This window comes from Struthio camelus, chromosome 3, assembly GCF_040807025.1.
Source record: "Struthio camelus isolate bStrCam1 chromosome 3, bStrCam1.hap1, whole genome shotgun sequence".
NCBI lineage: Eukaryota > Metazoa > Chordata > Aves > Struthioniformes > Struthionidae > Struthio > Struthio camelus.
In genome coordinates, this window is record NC_090944.1 from 145,887,031 (window position 1) to 145,905,529 (window position 18,499).

General features: G+C 41.3%; 1 protein-coding gene across 6 annotated transcripts in view; it reads left to right on the top strand.

The window, feature by feature from the left end:
- Positions 1-12,674, top strand: part of KIZ (kizuna centrosomal protein) — a 72,078-nt gene extending 59,404 nt beyond the window's left edge. For 4 of the 6 annotated variants that reach the window (XM_068940783.1, XM_068940784.1, XM_068940788.1 and 1 more), the window contains 3 exons: positions 1,532-1,631; positions 10,005-10,048; positions 12,362-12,531. In XM_068940783.1, coding sequence (XP_068796884.1) covers positions 1,532-1,631; positions 10,005-10,048; positions 12,362-12,465 — 248 coding nt within the window. In that variant the 3' untranslated portion in view covers positions 12,466-12,531. Of the gene's footprint in view, positions 1-1,531; positions 1,632-10,004; positions 10,049-12,361 lie in introns of all 6 variants that reach the window. The other 2 variants (XR_011140607.1, XM_068940785.1) reach the window with 2 other exon arrangements.
- The last annotated feature ends 5,825 nt before the right edge of the window (positions 12,675-18,499 follow it).

Sequence of the window (18,499 nt, forward strand, 5' to 3'; positions counted from 1 at the left end):
ATGGTGTGTATCTGCTGAAATTGATTGGTAAAGTGCATGTTGAGATATAAAGTAGAAGTGTCCAAGATGTATAAAAACACTGAATTGTTTTGGGTTAGAATGAAGTTGGTAGAAATTAGGGCTTGTTTATAATTTCAGTCATATCTAAAGCTTTTTTTTAATGTCCTGATTCTAATCTGCAGTGCAAACTAGCCTTTTAAAGTGGATGCATTTGTACTTTAAAAACATGTTCTGTTTGGAAATTAGTACAAATACGAGCAATTGTGCAATTCCAGGGAATGAATTTAATTTTTTTCAATCAATCTGTACAGAAGTGAGATATATAGGGGGGGAGGGGGAAGAAACAAAGCCGAGATAAAAGATTTTGAAATATTTGGGTGTTTCCATAGGTGTTTCAAAAGCAACTCAGTCTGAAAGGAAGTGGTTGAAAATGATATTGATGTATCAAATTATATCGAGAAGTATAACACTCCAAGAATAAGCTAAATTTAAGGGGAAGAACAAAAATTTTCTAATTAACAAAAGTAAATGAACTTGGGAATTTAAAAAAAAAAAAAACCTCAATCAAGTTTTGCTTGAAGCTGACTGAAGTTGACACGTGATGCAATACAACTCTTAACAGAACCTCAATGTTTGCTCTTTTTGCTAAAATGAGGTAAAACCAAAACTTTACTCTTCAGAAGACATGATCAGATTACTCTAAATGATTTCGAGGGCATCTTGTTTTCTGTGTGTTTAACTCATTTTCACCAAATCGTGCACAAAAAAAATCTTGACATGTATACTGTAATTGCTTGAGGTTTGTTCCTCCCTGGACTCCATCATCAAAGTCCCCACCAAGAGCATGGCCATTACGTGCATCTCCTGGAGAATCACAGTACTGTGTTGCTTGCTAGTGACTGGAGACTGGTTTGGGCAGCCGTTGTTTAGAAATAGCATAAAAATAAAGCTGACTGGAAAAGAGCTAAAATCCAAACATGTAGGTACTTCCCCCCCTAGCTTGGCAAAGGTTAAATCTGATGGGGAGCCCCTTTTGCTTAAAGGTGAAGTGGGGCAAATGGGTTTTAAGAGTTCCCTACAGCCACGGGGTTGTGGCTTCTGGGCCAAAACCGAGGACTTCTCTTGTTTGTCTGGTCCAACCAGCTTCTGCCTCCTCCTAGGAGGAGCGCCTGGGCCAAGCAGTATATGCCAAGCCTCCTAGTTTGTTTAAAAAATGCCGGTAGGTACCTCCAAGAGGAAAACACAGTTAAACACACAAACAAAAAACCTGTGTGCTTTCTAAAATACTCTCTTAGATTGCACTGAGTGTTTGTGACAGAGGATGTATTTTATTGTTCAGTCTGCCAGAATACTGTCAAAATAACCCCTCACTGAACAGTTGCTCTGTAATGTGTTTCACTATGCGTTTGCAGGGATAGGAAATGCTTTTTTTTTATTTGTTTGTTTTCACTTAAAGAAATCAGTGGAAATAAGTATTTAAGGCTAAAGCTGTATTGTTTGAATATTTATATTTCATATTTTTACTTAACAGAGCGGAATATTGGTGATAATAGTTCTAAACCAAAGAAAAGGCAAGAAATGAGTTCAGAAGCTAGTACTTCATCTAATGAAGGAAGTCGTCCCAGCTCAAGGTAAATTTGTTAAAACACTGCATTGCTTTAATAGAATGAGAAATGCCAATAGAAAGTGACTGAAACTCTGAATACTTTTTTTACTTCATCTACGGTTAAGGTTCATATTTATGTTTATCTAATATAGCAACTTAAACTTTTGTACACCTTAGAAAATATTTGCACCAAAGCCAAGTATTGTTTTGCAGCTGTTGTTTTCTCATTTTAAGACTCAATTGACATCTCAGTGAACCACAAATTAGCGTGTACAGCTGCTCTCAGTAGGGCTACTTAGAGACCAGACAATAGAAGTTGTCAGGAAAAGGGCAGACATAAAATGTAAAGTCTTGAAGAAATAAAGTGGTGGGTTTCTTCTCAATACATCTGAGCTATAAACTAGCCATAACTGTATGCATGTTTTTCATGTTCTAGTTTTTGTAAAACATTAGATACTGGGGTATTTATAGCATGTTGTCTATCCTTCTGTCAAATCGAGTATGTTTAATTAATGGCTTTACATTTACCTAAAGGGTGTCGCTTATCCTTTAAAACTTTTTTTTTTTTTTTAAAACAACTGCAGCACTTCCTTTTGGGTCTTTGAGAAATGTTATGTTACGTGTTCCTTGTATTTTTCATTGGCGTGTAGCAGTAATCAAACGGTAGTGGTCAAGAAGCAGTGGAAAATAGGATATAATACAGCCATCGCATGAAATATTAGCTTGGCTTTAGATTCTTATCTGCACGCCTATTAAAACATCACAGTAAGTGGGTTCTGCTGTTATGTGCTGCCCTGTCTGACAACTGCCATTAATGGCATTCAGGAAAATACTTTAAAGTATTTCTGACAAAAATTTACTTCTCTCTGCTTACAGGACATGAATATTTGTCTGTAATTTGTATTGCTATTGACAAAGTTAGTTTTGATATGGTAGACGATTCCAATTTTATAAGAGATCCGAACGGTTTCATTCTATATTTTGTCTTAAAATTGGGTATCTTTTTCTTTCATCAAGGACAGTGAATAAAGACAAGCCTTAATAAAATATTGATGAATGGCATGCATGCTTTTGTTTAGGACCAATTCTTACAGTCTCTAGGATTTACACTTTTTAAAATTTTTCTAGAACTTTGTTTTCAGAGAATGATGTTCTAATAATACCTAATGTTATCAAATGCAAGAGTGCTCTTATAGTTGAATTTTTAAATGTTAATACATTTTAGTCAGTTCCTGTTGTCCTGGACTTGGGTGAGAGAGGGATTGGGCCCTTGGCAGTGATTCTATAAGCAAATTTAAGTGTCTGAGTAAAATATGTATAATTACACATGAGCTATTTGGGGAAAAAAAAAATCTCTAAGCTTGGATTTTATTGATTAGATGCTGCCCTGCTTGCTAATAATGTTTGGCAGCTTACGTGTTTTTTTAGACGCAGTTCTTACGACATGCAATTTTTGGTCTTCATTGGTCTTTTCAAATTCATATTCTCACTAGATTTTAAAATCATTCCTTCTGCCTTGTAATTTCACGCCTCTCAGCTCTTGGAAGCAAGCACGCTTCCTGCTTTGATACATGGTGATGCTACTTAAAAACAACAACAAAAAAAACTTTTAACGTGGCTTAAAGCTATTTTCCTAAATGACTCAGAAATAATGCAATCTTTTAAGCATGAAGTTCATTAATAACACTTGCATTTGGACACTTGACATCAGCTTTACAAAGAGACAAAGTAGCAAAAGCAGTATAGAAGGATGAGAAATAGAAAACGCAGGTGGCTGCTTATTTGTGGTCAGGACGCAATGAAATTTCTTAGACGCTTACATTTAAGGATTCCACTTACTGCAGTCACTTCTTGTGCTTTATTGCTTTTACAAGTGGTCTCGAAACCCACTACTTGAGAATAAACATAACTGTGTAGTACTGCTGTGGTACTTTTTATAAATTCTTCTTTGCTCCGTTTTGTCACTGAGCTGATGAGTGACCTCGAAAAAGACCCTGCTGGACCTAAATAAAAAAAATGGCTTCCTCTGATGTCCTAGAGACAATAATTATGATGTGCCAGTTAAATCCCTCAGCTGTAGTTTGGGCTTTACTTTAAAGCAGAGGCTTGGGCGCAAAAATGCATTTATAGCTCTTTGTCCGGCACCTCATTATGTGTGGGCCTGATTCATTAAGTAATTGGTTTGCAGTTGTTTACATGAGTATTAAGGCTTTCTATTCAGCAGCCTTTGAGAGATACATTGTGCAAATGTTGCATGTTATGAATGCAGAATGAGGGGCAGAGGACCAGTCCTATTGGCTAAACACTGCACTCTGTTGAAAAGCAAGAGAAAGAGATTGGGTGCTGCTTTGCATAGCAATGACTTTCTTAATAAGCTTTACAGATTAATACACACAAGCTATAAAAGATGCAAAGAGATACTCTTAGCACATTTATACATGCTCATTTCACTATTATGGTACTGGAGATGGGAAGAATTGAGTTCTTTCATATTCAGTTTTTCAGTGCATGTCTTCAGTGCATGAGACTTAATAGAATCTGATGTTTATTGTATTATAAATCATGGGGAAGTAGGCAGATCTGCAACAGTTTATTATTAAAGATTCTTTCAATGTAAATCTTTTTCTGCTATTGTATTTCCTACAGCAAAATCATTTTGTGGTTGAGTGGGGATGAAAGGCATAATGTACGAAGGAGTGAGTCTTAATAGGAAGCTGCTCTCTGAGTAAAGACCACTTGTTCCCTTTTGTTCAGAGGTGCATGCCAGAGCTTCCTCTTCTCCAGCTAATATTGTCCTGGTCTACCTTAGGTATAAAACTATTTTTATTTTCCTAGACTAGTTTACTTTACCAAGGGAATACTTAAACTCCTGGAGATGTAATTTTAGTTTGAAGCGGTTAACATTTTGCAAAAGACAAGAGCATGTTAAATTATATGATTGGTTGGGGGAAAAGGTATCATAAGTCAGGGCTGAATCTCTCTAAAAGAGTAGGCAGAACACGATGTGTGTGGCATTTTGTAGTCCTGTAGCAATAGACTCAGCCAGTGGAGGTCACTAGCTTTCTAGATAATTCTGTATTTTTGAGGCAAGCAATTTATTTTTCTTTGACTTGTTTGCTCTGTCTCACTTCAGAATAATCTGAAGATTAGAGATGTATTATAGGCTGAGAACCAAATAAAAATTTTAATTTGTCAGGACATAAACATTGCATAAAGTATTTCAAACTTTGATTAATCTGTGTTCTGGAAGTAATCCGTTCCGGTCTCTGAAGACTGTTTTTTACTCAAAAGCTGCCTTTAACAAATACAGATTTAATGATATGTAAATAAAAGCTTGCGGATTATAATTCATCCTCTTAATTATTCTCAGAGGAACTATTTAATAGTAAACTGGCTATACCTAACAGGGTGCTTTCCTTGCTATGTCATGATGTAAATAAGCAGGTTGGCCATCAGGGGGCACTCAGACTTTGCTAAACTAAAAGTGCTCAAATGTATTCTTGCATCTTCCACCTTGTAACATTGATACCTCTTAAACATAGACAAGTGTTGTTTTTTTTTTTTTTTTTAATTGTGAGAAAAGTGCCTATTTTGTTTGGAGCTTTAACAAGAGATGCTAAATGTTAGGGTGCGCAAATACTCAGGGTATGAATTTACTGGGCACTTGAAGTTAAATAATGATTTAGAGCAATGAAAGTGAAGGGAATTCAGAGTATTCGTTCTAGATCATGTATTTCCAGAATCCCTAGAGATGCATGCATAAATGAGTCCATATCTGCTTGTTTTATAATTCTGCAGTACTTTTGTCAAACCACTTCTTTAAGAACGTAGGGGTGCTTTTCTGACCTTACAAACACGATGCATCTGTTTTGATGTCTTTTATTTACTCTATCAAATGATAGTTGAAAATTACTGACAAGCTGCAGGGCATGCAGCTATAAGCAGCAATACTCTTTGTTCTGCTGCCTGTTAACTACGGTCATCCTGGAGAGGTGAAGTTTTGTTTCGTCTTGTTTTTTTTTAAAAAAACAATTATAATAATAAAAACAGGCTTATGCCAGCTCTGTGGCACGGCTGAGAGTTGTTTTCATACTGTTTCAATGGGCAGTGATCATGGAGCTACCCCTAAGCGCGAAGGCTAAAATTCGTGGCCTTGTAGCCCGTCAGGAGCAATGATGAAGTCTGTGATACAGAAAGTCTCCTCTATCTTTTGGTTTTGTCTCTGGAATAGAAATATGTGCAGGTTTGGCTTTTTAGAGGAAGCGATACTTTCAGGCGATGTCCTCTTCAAAATTTTGAAATGCATACTTTGCCTTTATGGTAAAGATGAAGTAGAGGTGGTATTATTTTATTTTTGCAGCTCTACCCTGTGCTCTTCCTACCTACTTTTATCTTGGGATCTGTGGTACGGCAGGAATTTCAGTCTTTGTATATCAGCTTCTCTAGTCAAGAATATTTTTATTTCCAGGTGGTACCTAAAAAATTGCTTTTAAGTAGTTTTCTTTTTATTACAGATCTTTGCATGCTAAAATAAGTGATCATATTTGCAGTATAAGTACTTAGCAGTAAAGTAATAATATTAAATTTAACTAAAATCGATGAGAAGTGAGACTCGTGTTATAAATGGAGCAATCCCCAAGTTTTGACCTCTCTTGAGTTCATTTTTCTTACTTTTTGAGAAATGATGCCATGATGAAGAGGTTTTTTTTTTTTTTTTTTTTTTTTACTGAATTTACAGGGTGGGGAATACTTACAGGATGCTGCTTTGTAACAAACTATCAGCAGAAAATAATAGCCCAGGTGCCGTCAGGCTTCCACAATAATTTGCGGGAAAGCACATTATCACCTAGGGGTATGTCAAACCGAGCTGTTGTCACTACAGAGGCATTGGCATGAAGTGGCATGGCTTGCTTATTACCGAAAGGCTTTCAGATATTTTTGAAAACTTTTTTTTTTTTTTTTTAAAGAAGCTGCAGTTTTGCCTTTGCGCCTACAGTTAGGGAGCAACTTCCTCACTGCTTTGACTGGGGGTTACTAGGAACTGCCTGGTGAAAATGAAATCTTCTGTTTTTCTGCGTTGTGCTGCCTCAACGACGCTTTTGCAAGATAGAGGCGCACAGACTTCAAGCTCTTTGACAAGATTAGCCAGTACACTTCGCGGTGCACTTCAGTATTAGAGTATCAGCGTTCTTGACGCTTCCATGCTTTTTTGTTAGTTTGCTTGCTTTTCTGATAAAATATGTTTTTTGGTTTTGTTTTCACTTGACAATAAAGACAGAAGTTCAACAAGTTCTTTAGCAAAAAGATATCCATGGTGAAGTAAACATTTTCTGTTTTTCTGTGAGCCACCTCTTTTAACTTGGCTTTTTTTTGCCTAGTATTTACCTCTTAATATGAATTTTCTTTATAGAGGAAAATATTTTCTGGGAGCTTATTCATTTCTTATTGTTGCAGTGTCTCGAACAGAAAAAGCCTGTTTCATCAGAGTAAAGGAGAGATTAAAAGGCCCTTTGAAGTTAAACTGGTTTGGGTTTTTTCTTTGTTAGAGCCTGGGTTCAGTTTGTAATTATTTTAGGGAAGAAGCCAGTGTATAAATGGATATCGAAGGGTCAGTAAGGGGGATTAGTCAAGGCAGTGAAACTTGTGTTACTTCATCTGTACTCCTAAAATACCTCCCCGGAGGTTTGTGTGGTTATTGTGTACTCGGACGATAGCCTGCATGATTGAATTTGTTGATTTCGGAATATGAACCTTCTGCAGTGTAGAGGGCTCTTTTGCATCTCATCAGCCTTGACTAACACTTCAGATGTAACTTAATTTTATCCAGTGTTACAAAGCTGTCTGGCAGTATTTTCCAGACGTGGTTTGGCAGAGTTGCTATTTCTGTTCTGGCCTGTCTCTGATTTCCTAGTTCCATTTTGCCAGCTCTCCCCAGGCCTTTCTCTCCATGCCAAAGCTTTCATACCAAGCCTTTTCTGATACCCGTTTCAGTGTGTCTTATTCTTTGGTGGCTGTGCTGTCGCATTAATGCTCATCTCTGGATTTGCAGTACTGCAGCTCTGTGCTATTTTGCTTGTGAATTCTGCTCTTCGCTATGGCAGAGTAGCCCTGGGAGAATGACCCCAACAAATGGATGTTATTTGGGAGCGTATAAACCTTCACTTTCCCCTCTCCTCTCACCATTGACTGTTTTTTTCCTCATGGGAGGTTAGAGGGGAAGCTGGGAAGGTTTTTAGGCCTCCTTGTGGTCCTTGTCTCCCACCACCTCTCCGCAAGGCCCTTGGCTTTCATCCGGATCCGACAGTGCTTTGCATTGTGCGAGGGGGCCAAGCGCCCGCGTGGCCACCTGAGCTCCGGGGCAGTCTACCGCTGTCCTCCTTGTGCTCCGAGTTGTGCATGGTACCTCTCGGGCACAACAGAGACTCTGGGTCCAAATGATCAACACTCTTGCATTTTATTTGGGTTTGAAGCAAGGAGAAAAGTGGAGCAAAAAGCCACTTTGAGGGACCCTCTACCATGGTTGAATAAAGAAACTCTGTGCACCTTTCTTCTTGATAATGGAAGATGAAGCAGCAGGCAGTGTAAACAGTAGCTATCAGCTGACTGATCTTGCTTTCCTGAAATACTTCAAGATAAAATGGTTGTTGTGCAGTCTGTCACAGAAGTCACCTCTCGATATGCAGCTCAGAAACAAGTGGTTTCTCACTTCACACCACAGGGGAAAAAATGATGCTGCAGCCAGAGTTGCATCCTCTTAAGCCCATTTTATGGGCTAAGTCTAGGCTATGTGGGGAATGCTGAGGGTCGTGAAATCTGACCAAGGCGAGCAAGGTGTTCAGCATTTTGCAGGGCTCAACCTGGAGGCTCTGACTTAACAGGATTTTCAGCAAGTATTTTGAGTAAATGGGATTTGAGCGTGTGCTAGAAGGTGAAGCGCAATGCGGTGTAGGATTTCTCTCTTTGAATAAAACTGAAGGGGATTTGGATGGCTTGATAAGAAAATGCCAGATAACTTTTACACGTGTTAGTCTTCAAATGTTTATGTTAAGAATACATAATTATTTATCTGTATCACATTGTTAATAGTTAACTAGTACTGTTAATTGTTACTAGTGCTTAACTCTCAGTTTAGTATCTTGGCTGAACTTTGGCTGTGATGTTTAATATTTTATTTCTGGGAATTTTTGTCCATCTGTGAAGATGGAGATTGTGTGGCGGTGGCATTCCCAGCTTGAAGAAAAGGAAATGATAGAAACAGTATGATACCTTTGTCTTGAGAGGAAAAGTTCCTGCAGCAGGGGTAGCTGTAACGTACTGACACTTTCTCCAGCTTTAAGTTTAGCTTTCCGGCTGTAAATGACGAGTTCTTACGAACACAGTGGTGTAAGACAAGCTGTGAATCATCTCCGTATTTTCTCCTCTCCTTCGTAAATGCCTCTGTGATATAGTTAGAAAATTTGTGATTCCCTGCTTTGCACCATCATGTATTAGCTGCCGTGTCTCTAAATGAAATGCAGCCCTTAATCATATGAAATTTTGGACAGCCCATTGAGTTCTATTTTGACTGTGGCAAAGATTTCAAATTGCAAGTTGACATTTGCCTGTATTTTGCTAGTTCGCACAGTAGTATCACAAATATCTCCTATTTGATCTTCCTTATTAAAATCAGCTGAAGCTTTATTTCTAGAGCTTATTGCAGGATTGTTAATATAACAGTTAATTCTCCTACATCGTTGCCCCTATGTGATTATTTCACAGCGCCAACACAATACACATGCTACACACAAAAGATCAAAATGATTCCAGCTTGTTTGAGAGATTCAAAAGGGTCTGTGATGCTCTAGACACAAGAGCAGTCATTTAACAGAACAGAATTGCAACTGCATATACATCAAGGTAGATCAAAGGCAGCTGGGAGGCTGCACATTTACATAGGGACATGGATGATGCTGTGGGAACCCAGGAGCTAAGTTGTAGGAGTGCACTGGCAGGAATGGAAATAAGGAAGTTCAGTGAGCACCGGTGGTGGAGGGGAATGTTATTTTTATTTGTTCAGGGGGTTTTTCTTTACTTTCTTGGCAGATTTCAAAGGGTGCAAAAGATGCATGAAGCTCCAATCCTTTGTAACCTTACTTCACTACCCGTGTAAATTGGCACTGTTCGTGAAGTCATTCTAGCTGACACTGCCTGAACCTCTGGACTAATGTCCCTGTTGCTTAGAAAACACAAAAGTGAAAAAGACCCTCAAGGAGAGTAGTTATTAAAAAAACCCAAAAATGCCATTACTAAACTTTAGTGCTTTTTTAAAACCATGAGATGACTTTAAAAAAAAAAAAAAGTGAATTCTTTTAATGTTGTGACATTCCGCTGAACATTTTTCACTTCTCCTATTTTGCAGAACTGAAAGCAGGAGGGGAACGGTAGCTGCTATACAATCCAAAGGTGAGACATAAAGGTTTCGCTATGTAAAGCTGATGTCTAAGTGTAACTTATGTTGTAGATCATCTCTGAGAAGAATGTTATAAAACTGAATAAAATAGGAGTGTAAAGAGATGGGAAAGCCTGGACCTCCTATGTCTCGACACAGGAGCAGCCCAAAAGGTGATGATTCGGAACCAGAGATGACTTGATTTATAGCACATGTTTTGGGAGGAGTAGTGAGCTTTGTGCTTCAGAGTTTAAATCAAATAGTAGTGAATGAGTAGTAGGAGAAAACCTAGTGAAGGATGAATCTGAAGGTTTTTTTTTTTTTTTAATCTTACCTCTGAAATATGGGAAGCAGAAGTAGGTGTGGGCAGGAGCAAAGTGTTTGCATGGTTACACTAGGTAGGCACATAAAGGGATCTGCATATATACGTATGCATGTGTCTGGAACACATTTTTTTAAATGAGCACGCAGGGCCTTCTATTTAGTTAATGCTTGGGCCGTGCATGCTTTAATTCTCCTCTGCACTTACTTTCATTAAGCACCATAATGTCCAGTGGTGTCTGAAGTTACCTCTTATCGAGCCTCCTGTAAGTGAAGTGAGCACTGGGACCAAGGAATTTTCTGCCGGGAGCTCAGCTTTAGCAACTCTCTAGACCTGAATGGTACTGAACATACTTTAGAAGTTTGAAATCTGAGCTGACTTAAGGATGATGACTTAATGATGGCTGCTTTGATGCCATTTGAAAGGCCTCTGTCACATCACTAGCCCCTTGATTTCTTCAGCAGGGAGTTTGCTCTTTTGGAGCCTTTCGGCATGTTCGTTCCCTTTCAGCGTGTTCAGGCTGGGAACTAGCCAAGGGTGCAGTTTGCCGCTCTGGCCGGCAGAGCGGGGCAGAGCTCAGACCTGCGTCCCAGGGATGCCTGACAAAGGATGCAACTGCTGCTTTTGTAGATAAGATATTTATATAGCTTTTGTCATCAAAAGCACTAAATACATGAATGGTGTTTCAGTCGAATGTGAGCTGAAATTTCTATGTGAGGTAAGATAGCTTTCCTTTCTCCTGCTGTCTGAATCCCTGTTTCCAGTCTTATGCCTCATTCAGGCATCGTGGCTGTTAGTGCTAACTTTGGACAAACGACAACCCTCTGAAAATGGTTAGAAACAGGCAGAAAGTACAGCTGTGGAAGTAACTATATAGGCTTGACTTTCTCTAGCTTGTACCATTTTCCACAGTGGGTCAAGAGGGAGGAGGATGCGTTCGTGGATCTGCAGAGGGGCTTCTTCGTGGCAGGGAGAGGGAGAAGCGTGCGTTAAGGCAGCGTCCCGCTGCCCTTCCCCATTACTCCTGCTGGGGAGCTGCCAGTCCAGGCTCTGCCTTCCAAAGCGGAAAGGAGCATTTAAGCGTGTGAATGCCTCTCCTGCTTGTGCTGCCGCTTTCCTGAGCTCTCAAATGTTTCTGTTGCTGTCGCAGGCGTTGTTTTCAATCCAAACATAGTCTTAATAATGCTGAGCCTAGCTCTGCCACTTCTCAGCAGCACTCCCAGGCAGTCCTCCTGGGGTGAAGCCACATCTTTTGTGGGACGGAAAAGGAACGTCCTGTTAAATCAAAGGAAAAGGGAAAACCAGCAGTTACTGGATAGTTGAGCAGGCAACCTTTACACCTGAACGATTTCACCGGGCCTTCATCTCGAAGAGCGCTGCATATCGTCACGTTCCTCATTTTTCCTCGCAGGTCAAATTAGTTTGCATTTGGAGGGATCTCTCGGGCGTTCAAAATTAAAAGGCAGTTCTGTTCATTTCAGTGAAATTGCTCATTAATTACCCGAGTTGTTTGTTACAACCACGCAATTCTCTTAAATCAGTTCTGCCTGTATTTGATCCTGTCACAAAGTGGTCATTTGTCAATTGTGACGTCACTGCCACTTTTTTGCCAACTCTGTGATGTCATAGTCTGACTGTGACTTCACCTCAGGGTCAAGTAGAGGGAGAAAGTGGAACATAATAGACAAAGCTGTAATTCAGGCAGCAGATGGTCAAGTAAATTGTTTGGAGTGGAAATGTTCTGTCAAACTACCTTGAGAAACAATGAAGTGAGACTTTTAAATGAATGCGCCGTTTCTCCACAAACAATTCAATTAAGAGGCCAAGAGCTGTTGACAACACATATTGGAAATGTACACCTATGTCTTGCACATTTTTAAATACTCATGTTCTCTAGCTTGAAGCCAGGTTGTCCAGGTACCACGAAAGAGCTGTAAAATGATAATGTCTGTGCAGTGATATAAACATAAAGAAGATTTTGATAAATTTTTTTCTTCACCTTCAGCTTTCTGGGGCGAATCTGATGACAGCAACTCTGAGATTGAGGCTGCTCTGCGTCCACAGACTCACAATACAGAAGCAGATGAATTCGATGACTTCTATGATTAAGATGTCACTGCTTGCTTTTGGGGGAAAAATAAACAATATTGTTTTGCACAAGTTGAGAGTGCTTTTGTTTCTATAGTACAGCTCATTTTATTTTGTGTTTAGATTTTTCTTGGACTATAAATATTAGTCAATACTACACAGAGCCTCCTTGTACATCTGCTTTCTCTTAACTGCCGAGTTCTCCTTATCTGAAGGAAATCCTGCCCAGTAAGACTAATTTGTGTGGTTGGTTTTGTTTTGTTTTTTTTCCCCCTTGTGGAATAAATGAAGGTGCATCCTTAGATGTCCACCTGCTCCGAGATGCTTATTTAGTGCTAGTCTCCGAGCATTATCATCGCAGAGGGCGTCTTTGGAACAACCTCTTTTGCAGAGTGGAAGCTGGGTCGGTCCATGTTGTATCCCGTTTCTGTCTCTTACTGGGGCTCAGAGCCGATGAGCATCTTTGGCACAGTGCCAGCAGCAAAGGCCACATCTGTGTAACAGGTAGGAGAGACGAACAGGGTGTTGCAACTGAGGTGTCAGTCAATAATGATCTGGAAGTGATACCCTGGGCTCAAAGTCCAAAAAGGCTTGTCAGTTTGGCAGCTTGAGACTTGCACTGAAAGTGCTCCCAGCCACTGGAAGCCCTAGGTGGTGCTGCTGCACTGTGATGGTCGTCTTTTGGGCAGCGACAGCATTATGTTGGATGTGTTTATTTCTCTCTGAATGTTTCTTGTGAACCATAAGCTCCGATCAAATTCAAACGAAGAGCCACGAGAGATGTTGACAACCACCACTGAGAAATGATAATTGAAACATCATGGTCACAGAAAAATAATAGTTTTAAGGCTAATGGACACCCAGTTTACAAAGGCTTTGCGTTTCGTGATTGCGTATTGCAGTATGTAAGGTGCGGCCTTTCACTGAAGCTGCGTCTACAAGTGGAGATGTTCCTAGCTGCTTCCTGGGACTGCTCTAAGAGAATTTCAGGCTCTTGGGCTTTTCAGCAGTTGGGCCACCAGCAGGCTCACTCTTTACCTTATTTCCTTATTTGCTTATTTCCTTATTACCTTATTTGCTTATTTCTGCAAAACTAGTAAGAATTTCATTTGCTTGTGATTTTTCTCTTATTAACTTCAGTTATAATAGCCAATGATTTAAAAGTTCATGGAGATGCTGTGTTAATCACATTAAGCCTTGCTTTCCCCAAGGAAGCATCATGACACTGACAAACTATAATATACAAGGGATTTTGTACTCGTACTAAATTTACAAAGTTATTTCCAGGAATGCCTTCTAAAGACCACTAAATTATAAGTGAAGTTGAAGGAAGAAGAGTGTAAAGCGTGTGCAGCAAATGCAAAGAACGGAACGGACGATAGCCTGGAGGAGCAAGGAGAAAAGAGGGGAGTGTTGAAGCAAGGGAAAGCCAGCAGCTGATGTGGCAGCCTGCTCAGTAAGTCATCCGTGGGACCTGGGCTAAGCACTTGGTGCCCTGCTGGGTTCTGATATCTGCCTGCAGGCAAGTGAGGGGAGAAGACGGGATGCACTTGTATCTCCTTCACTGAAATCCTACCCAAAAGTCAGTCTAGCTCGTGTGTTCGTCTGGAAACCATGCAAGACTTGCTGCTTGTTTCAAGTGGTAGACTGTTTCTTAAGTCAGGAGCTGGAAATAAAGCCTCAGACTTAAGCTTACTCAGCTTGCTCACAGCTTATTTTCTAGAGCTGCTCTTTTCTAGGGCTATGCCAGCCCAGACATAAAGGGCGTTCACACTATCTGCTTTAGGCTACTAACTACTCTGCTTCAGGTGCTCCCATACCATTGCTGGAGGCTTCCTCACTGCAGCAGCTGTACAGGGAGTTAGGGCCCAATTTGGGGAATGACCTTGTGTGCCTGTGCTACCAAATAACTCGGGGTGCTGGGCTGGTCCCTCAGTGCTATGCTGTGAGAGCACCGCTCTGGCAGGTGATGCTGGGACTTTACAACGCAGTGTATTGTAATGCAGCCCTCCCGTGATTGCAGGCACTTGGAACCGCAAAAAACGTGCGCTCATGAATAACCAGCACAAGGAAACAGCAGGAATCGCAGAGGTGACCTGGACTGCTCTGCATCGCTTGGCCAAGGAGTCTTGTAAATGTTTTTCTGTAGAGGGGTTAAGCATGGCAGTAGATCCCCATGCTGAGCACAAATCACACTGAGTAAATACAGTGTATGGGCCCAGATTCGAGGTCAGAAATAACTGGGATGTCAGGTTGCTGCAGTTTCTCCCAATGGCATGTTGAGAAGCTCTACACTCAGCAAGCAAGCTGCTCTCTCTTCTCCAAGCAGTTCATCCAGTGGCTGCATCTCAGTGGTAGATGTTTTAGGTGAGACGTTCAGAGCTGCTTTGTATTGTCCTCATGCTGCACAGTGAAGCAGAACTCACTACAAGTCTAGCAGAAATGAATGGTAATACGCCTTGCAGAACGGCTGAGCTACCTGGTTGGGAGAGTCTCAGGAGCAAGGACTGCCTGTTGCATACTCTTCCATCTTTTATCTGTCATCTCCAGGGACTGATCTTGGGTAAAACTTCCACCTACAGTAAAAATGAATAGGCTTCAGTTTGTAGGAGTTCATGAAAAAGCACCTTGGTTTTTTTTTTTTTTTGGAGGGGGGGGAACAAAAGCCATTTTGCCACCTGCCCAGACTAAATTGTTATAAAAGTGTAAATAGTTCTCTTTTTGCATTCATTTGCTTAATCCCATCTTTGAACCTATCAGTAGCTGTTTAACAGCGTGATCTAGGTGAATATTCCTTCTCTGGGGTGTAAACTGCTGAGGAGAAGATGCTGAGAGGCTCTAGCCAGGCAAGGGTGACTGTCTCCTATACCCTTCCTGAAACAGCTGCTAGCAGTGGCTAATGGGAACGAGGTGTTAGGCTAGATGGATCTTTGATCTTCTGTAGTGCGTTTTCTTTAAATAGTTTAATAATTGACTTGACTTCACAAAATGGATATCTCTCAACTGCTTCTATAAATTGTTCTAGTGGTTATTACTACCCTGTTAAAACTGTACTTCATTTCTTCTATGAATTTGTTGAGCTTTAGTTTTAACCAATGGATCTTGTTATACCTTCCCTCCTGCCCCCCAAATATAGCCAGAGATGGTCTCGAGGCAGCTGGATCTTGAAGCCCCGAGCTGACTCTTACCCTCCTCTCGGGCAATCCACTTCAGGGGAGTTTTGTCAGCCTGCTGCTCCAAGGCTCATGCTCTGCAGCTTGACTCAGGCTTGCTTGAACTTTTGTAGCTTGGCAGTCTCCTCTGAGCAGCAGGGAGGAAGAGAGTCCCCATCACTCACAAGGGCCTTCTTCCTCTTCAGGTCTGACCGAGCCCTCAAATCTCTTGAGGTTTTAGCTACAACTCCCCTCTCCAGCAAAGCAAGAAGGTGGGGGGGAGGATGAAGACAATTGTGATTCCTTGCTGCTGGCAATCAAAATCTTTCTTTGACTCTCTCTGTGCTTTCCAAGAAAACCGTATTTGGGTGGTAATCCTTAGTGGCCGAATCAGCCATGTGTCTCTGTTTTGCTGGAAACTTCCTAGACCACAGCTGTGATACCACCTCTGACCAGCTTGGCTGCTGCTTTCGTTGCAGAATGAATGCAAAGACCATCTTCTTCTGCCACTTATACGTATTCTAATATCTTGACTACAGAGCAAAATGTGGTTTTGAAAAAAGAAAGCGAGCAGTCTGGGTATGCATACATATGCTGCTCGGGGCAAGCTGGCATGTTTGATCTGTATCTTATTCTGCAACAGATCAATAAAAAGAAATGCATAAAATGTACATTTCTAATTCAGCACGTTTTGGAATAGAACAGCATTTACATGTGGCGATCCTCCGTGATTTTCTGCTTTTGCTTGCTTTGTAATATCCATGCTGGCACTGCTGTATGGACATCACAGTAATTGGATGAATCTAGGAGCTTCATGCATTTTTAATTTTCTTCTTTTAATTCCTTTTATCTAAAATTAAGTTCATTAAACATGAGATTTTCTTTCGAAGGGAGAAACCGGGGGACATATTAAAAAAAAATCTATTCATAATTACAATAATTTCAAAAGCAAAAACGGCACCCCAATTAAACTCTGCTGCAGAGCAGTACTGCATCTTTGAATATAGGCACCAATCTTTGGGTCTAGTCCATCAAAACCAATTGTAAAATGGGAACAAATATTCTATTTAACAAAATGAGTTTGTAGTCCAAGACAAGCTTGAGAATATGAAATAAAGGCTCCCAGAAGGCTTGAAAATGAGAAGGGAAGGAACTCTTACTATAGTTGTCTGTTGGCTTGCTTAATGCCATAGCTTTGGAGTTTGGCATGGGCAAGGGTGAAGTGGTGCCCTTGTGCTGCAGATCAGCACTTGGAAAATCAGCTGCTAATAAAGAGGAAGTTTATGACCAGGGCTGATGTAATGCAAGACAGCTGGACTCAACAACTGCATGGATCCCAGCCAGGGGCAGGAGTCCGGCAGAGCCGGCTGCGCTGTTTCTCCAGCAGGCTGGGCAGGGACACAGTCCTTGCTGCGGGGACACCCGGCTGAGTGCCTCGATGCTTCATCGCAGGTGTGAACATCCTCCTCCCCTGTGCCAGCAGTTTCTGTGCCCGTTAGACCACAGGCTAGTTTGGAATAAGGCTCCTGCCATCCCTCCTGTCATGGAGGGACATGGGCTTTCTAGCTGATGCAACCTCTGCCCCAAAACAGCAAAGATCACCCTGCCCCTCTCAATTTTTTACCTTAAAAAACCATACCTTTACACATATACTAAAAAAAAAAAAAAAAAAAAGGCTGGTCATCTATTCCTTGTTCCAGCTAGGAAATGTGTTTACATGCTCTAGTTGTTCCTGGGTCTTGCTACTGTTGAAGTAAATCTGGGCTGAGTAAGAGTGTGGTTAAAAGTCTGAGGATGAAAGAGGAGGGCAAGCAGTGAAAGCCCAGCCATCGCTGTAGTGAAGCGGTTGGGGCTGCACAGACTGACAGGGAGAAATGCATGATCAGCTCTTGCTGGGACATGAAAAGATGCTGCTAGGGGTTTTTAAATGCGGTTCTAATGCTGCAGCGACCCCATTATGGACAAAAGTGAGCAGTGGAGATCACCTGCTTTGCGACAAAAATACCTTTCCTTCCTCTCCAAAGAGAATTAGCCTTAAGGCTGCTGGAGAGGGATTGCAAAGCAGGGCAGGGACAGAGTAGGAACAATCGAGCAGCTTGCAGTCCAGGCCTGGATGGGGGAGATGGGAGGCTAGGGCCAGTTTAGTCAGCCTTATGCCTGAGCGGTGGCAGAGAGGAGGAAAACAGCAGTCCTCGCTGTGTGGCTACTGCTGGTTAAAGCAGCCCTGCTCTAAAGCTTTGCCTGGCGGGGCTCTTCCCTCCCGCAAGCAGCCAGAACGGAGCAGGTCTGGCCAGGATGTGCAGCCTTCATTGGGACTCCCTCTTGCCCCACCACCAAGAAAGAGGTGCCAGGTTGCATTTCTGTGCTGAGAGAAGCAGGCTTGGAAAGGGGATGCAGGTCCCTCGGGTACCTCTGTTGATACCTAATTATAATTCGCTTCTGCCAGAAGAAAAATGGATTCCCTCTGCTGTTGGTGTGGATGGATTGGTACTGCAGTTCCTTTCTCCAGACATGTCATATTTTTCTATAGAAGAAAATGTCATATGCTACAAAGACAGCAAGGAAAGCTTTTGACTATAACATTTGCATGTGCTAATATGCTCCCAGGAGCATCCTGTGCCATTTCAACGCTTTCTAGCCCAATGTATTGTTTCTGCCTGGTTCCTCCCAGAGTCTCCTGGCCTGGATTGAATTAAGGTCCACCTTTGACTTTGTGCTGAGATGTGAGGAGCTTATGAACTTGCCCAATCAGGTATGTAACCACAAAGACGGATTCTCTCATCATCTCATCTCAAGAGTGATGTGTCTCATCAGTCTCTCCTGCTACAGTCGGCATGAAAGTCTTCAGTTTTCACTTGCCCTCGTTTCTCCGCTTTGAGCGTGTCTAGGCCATCAGCTAAGCA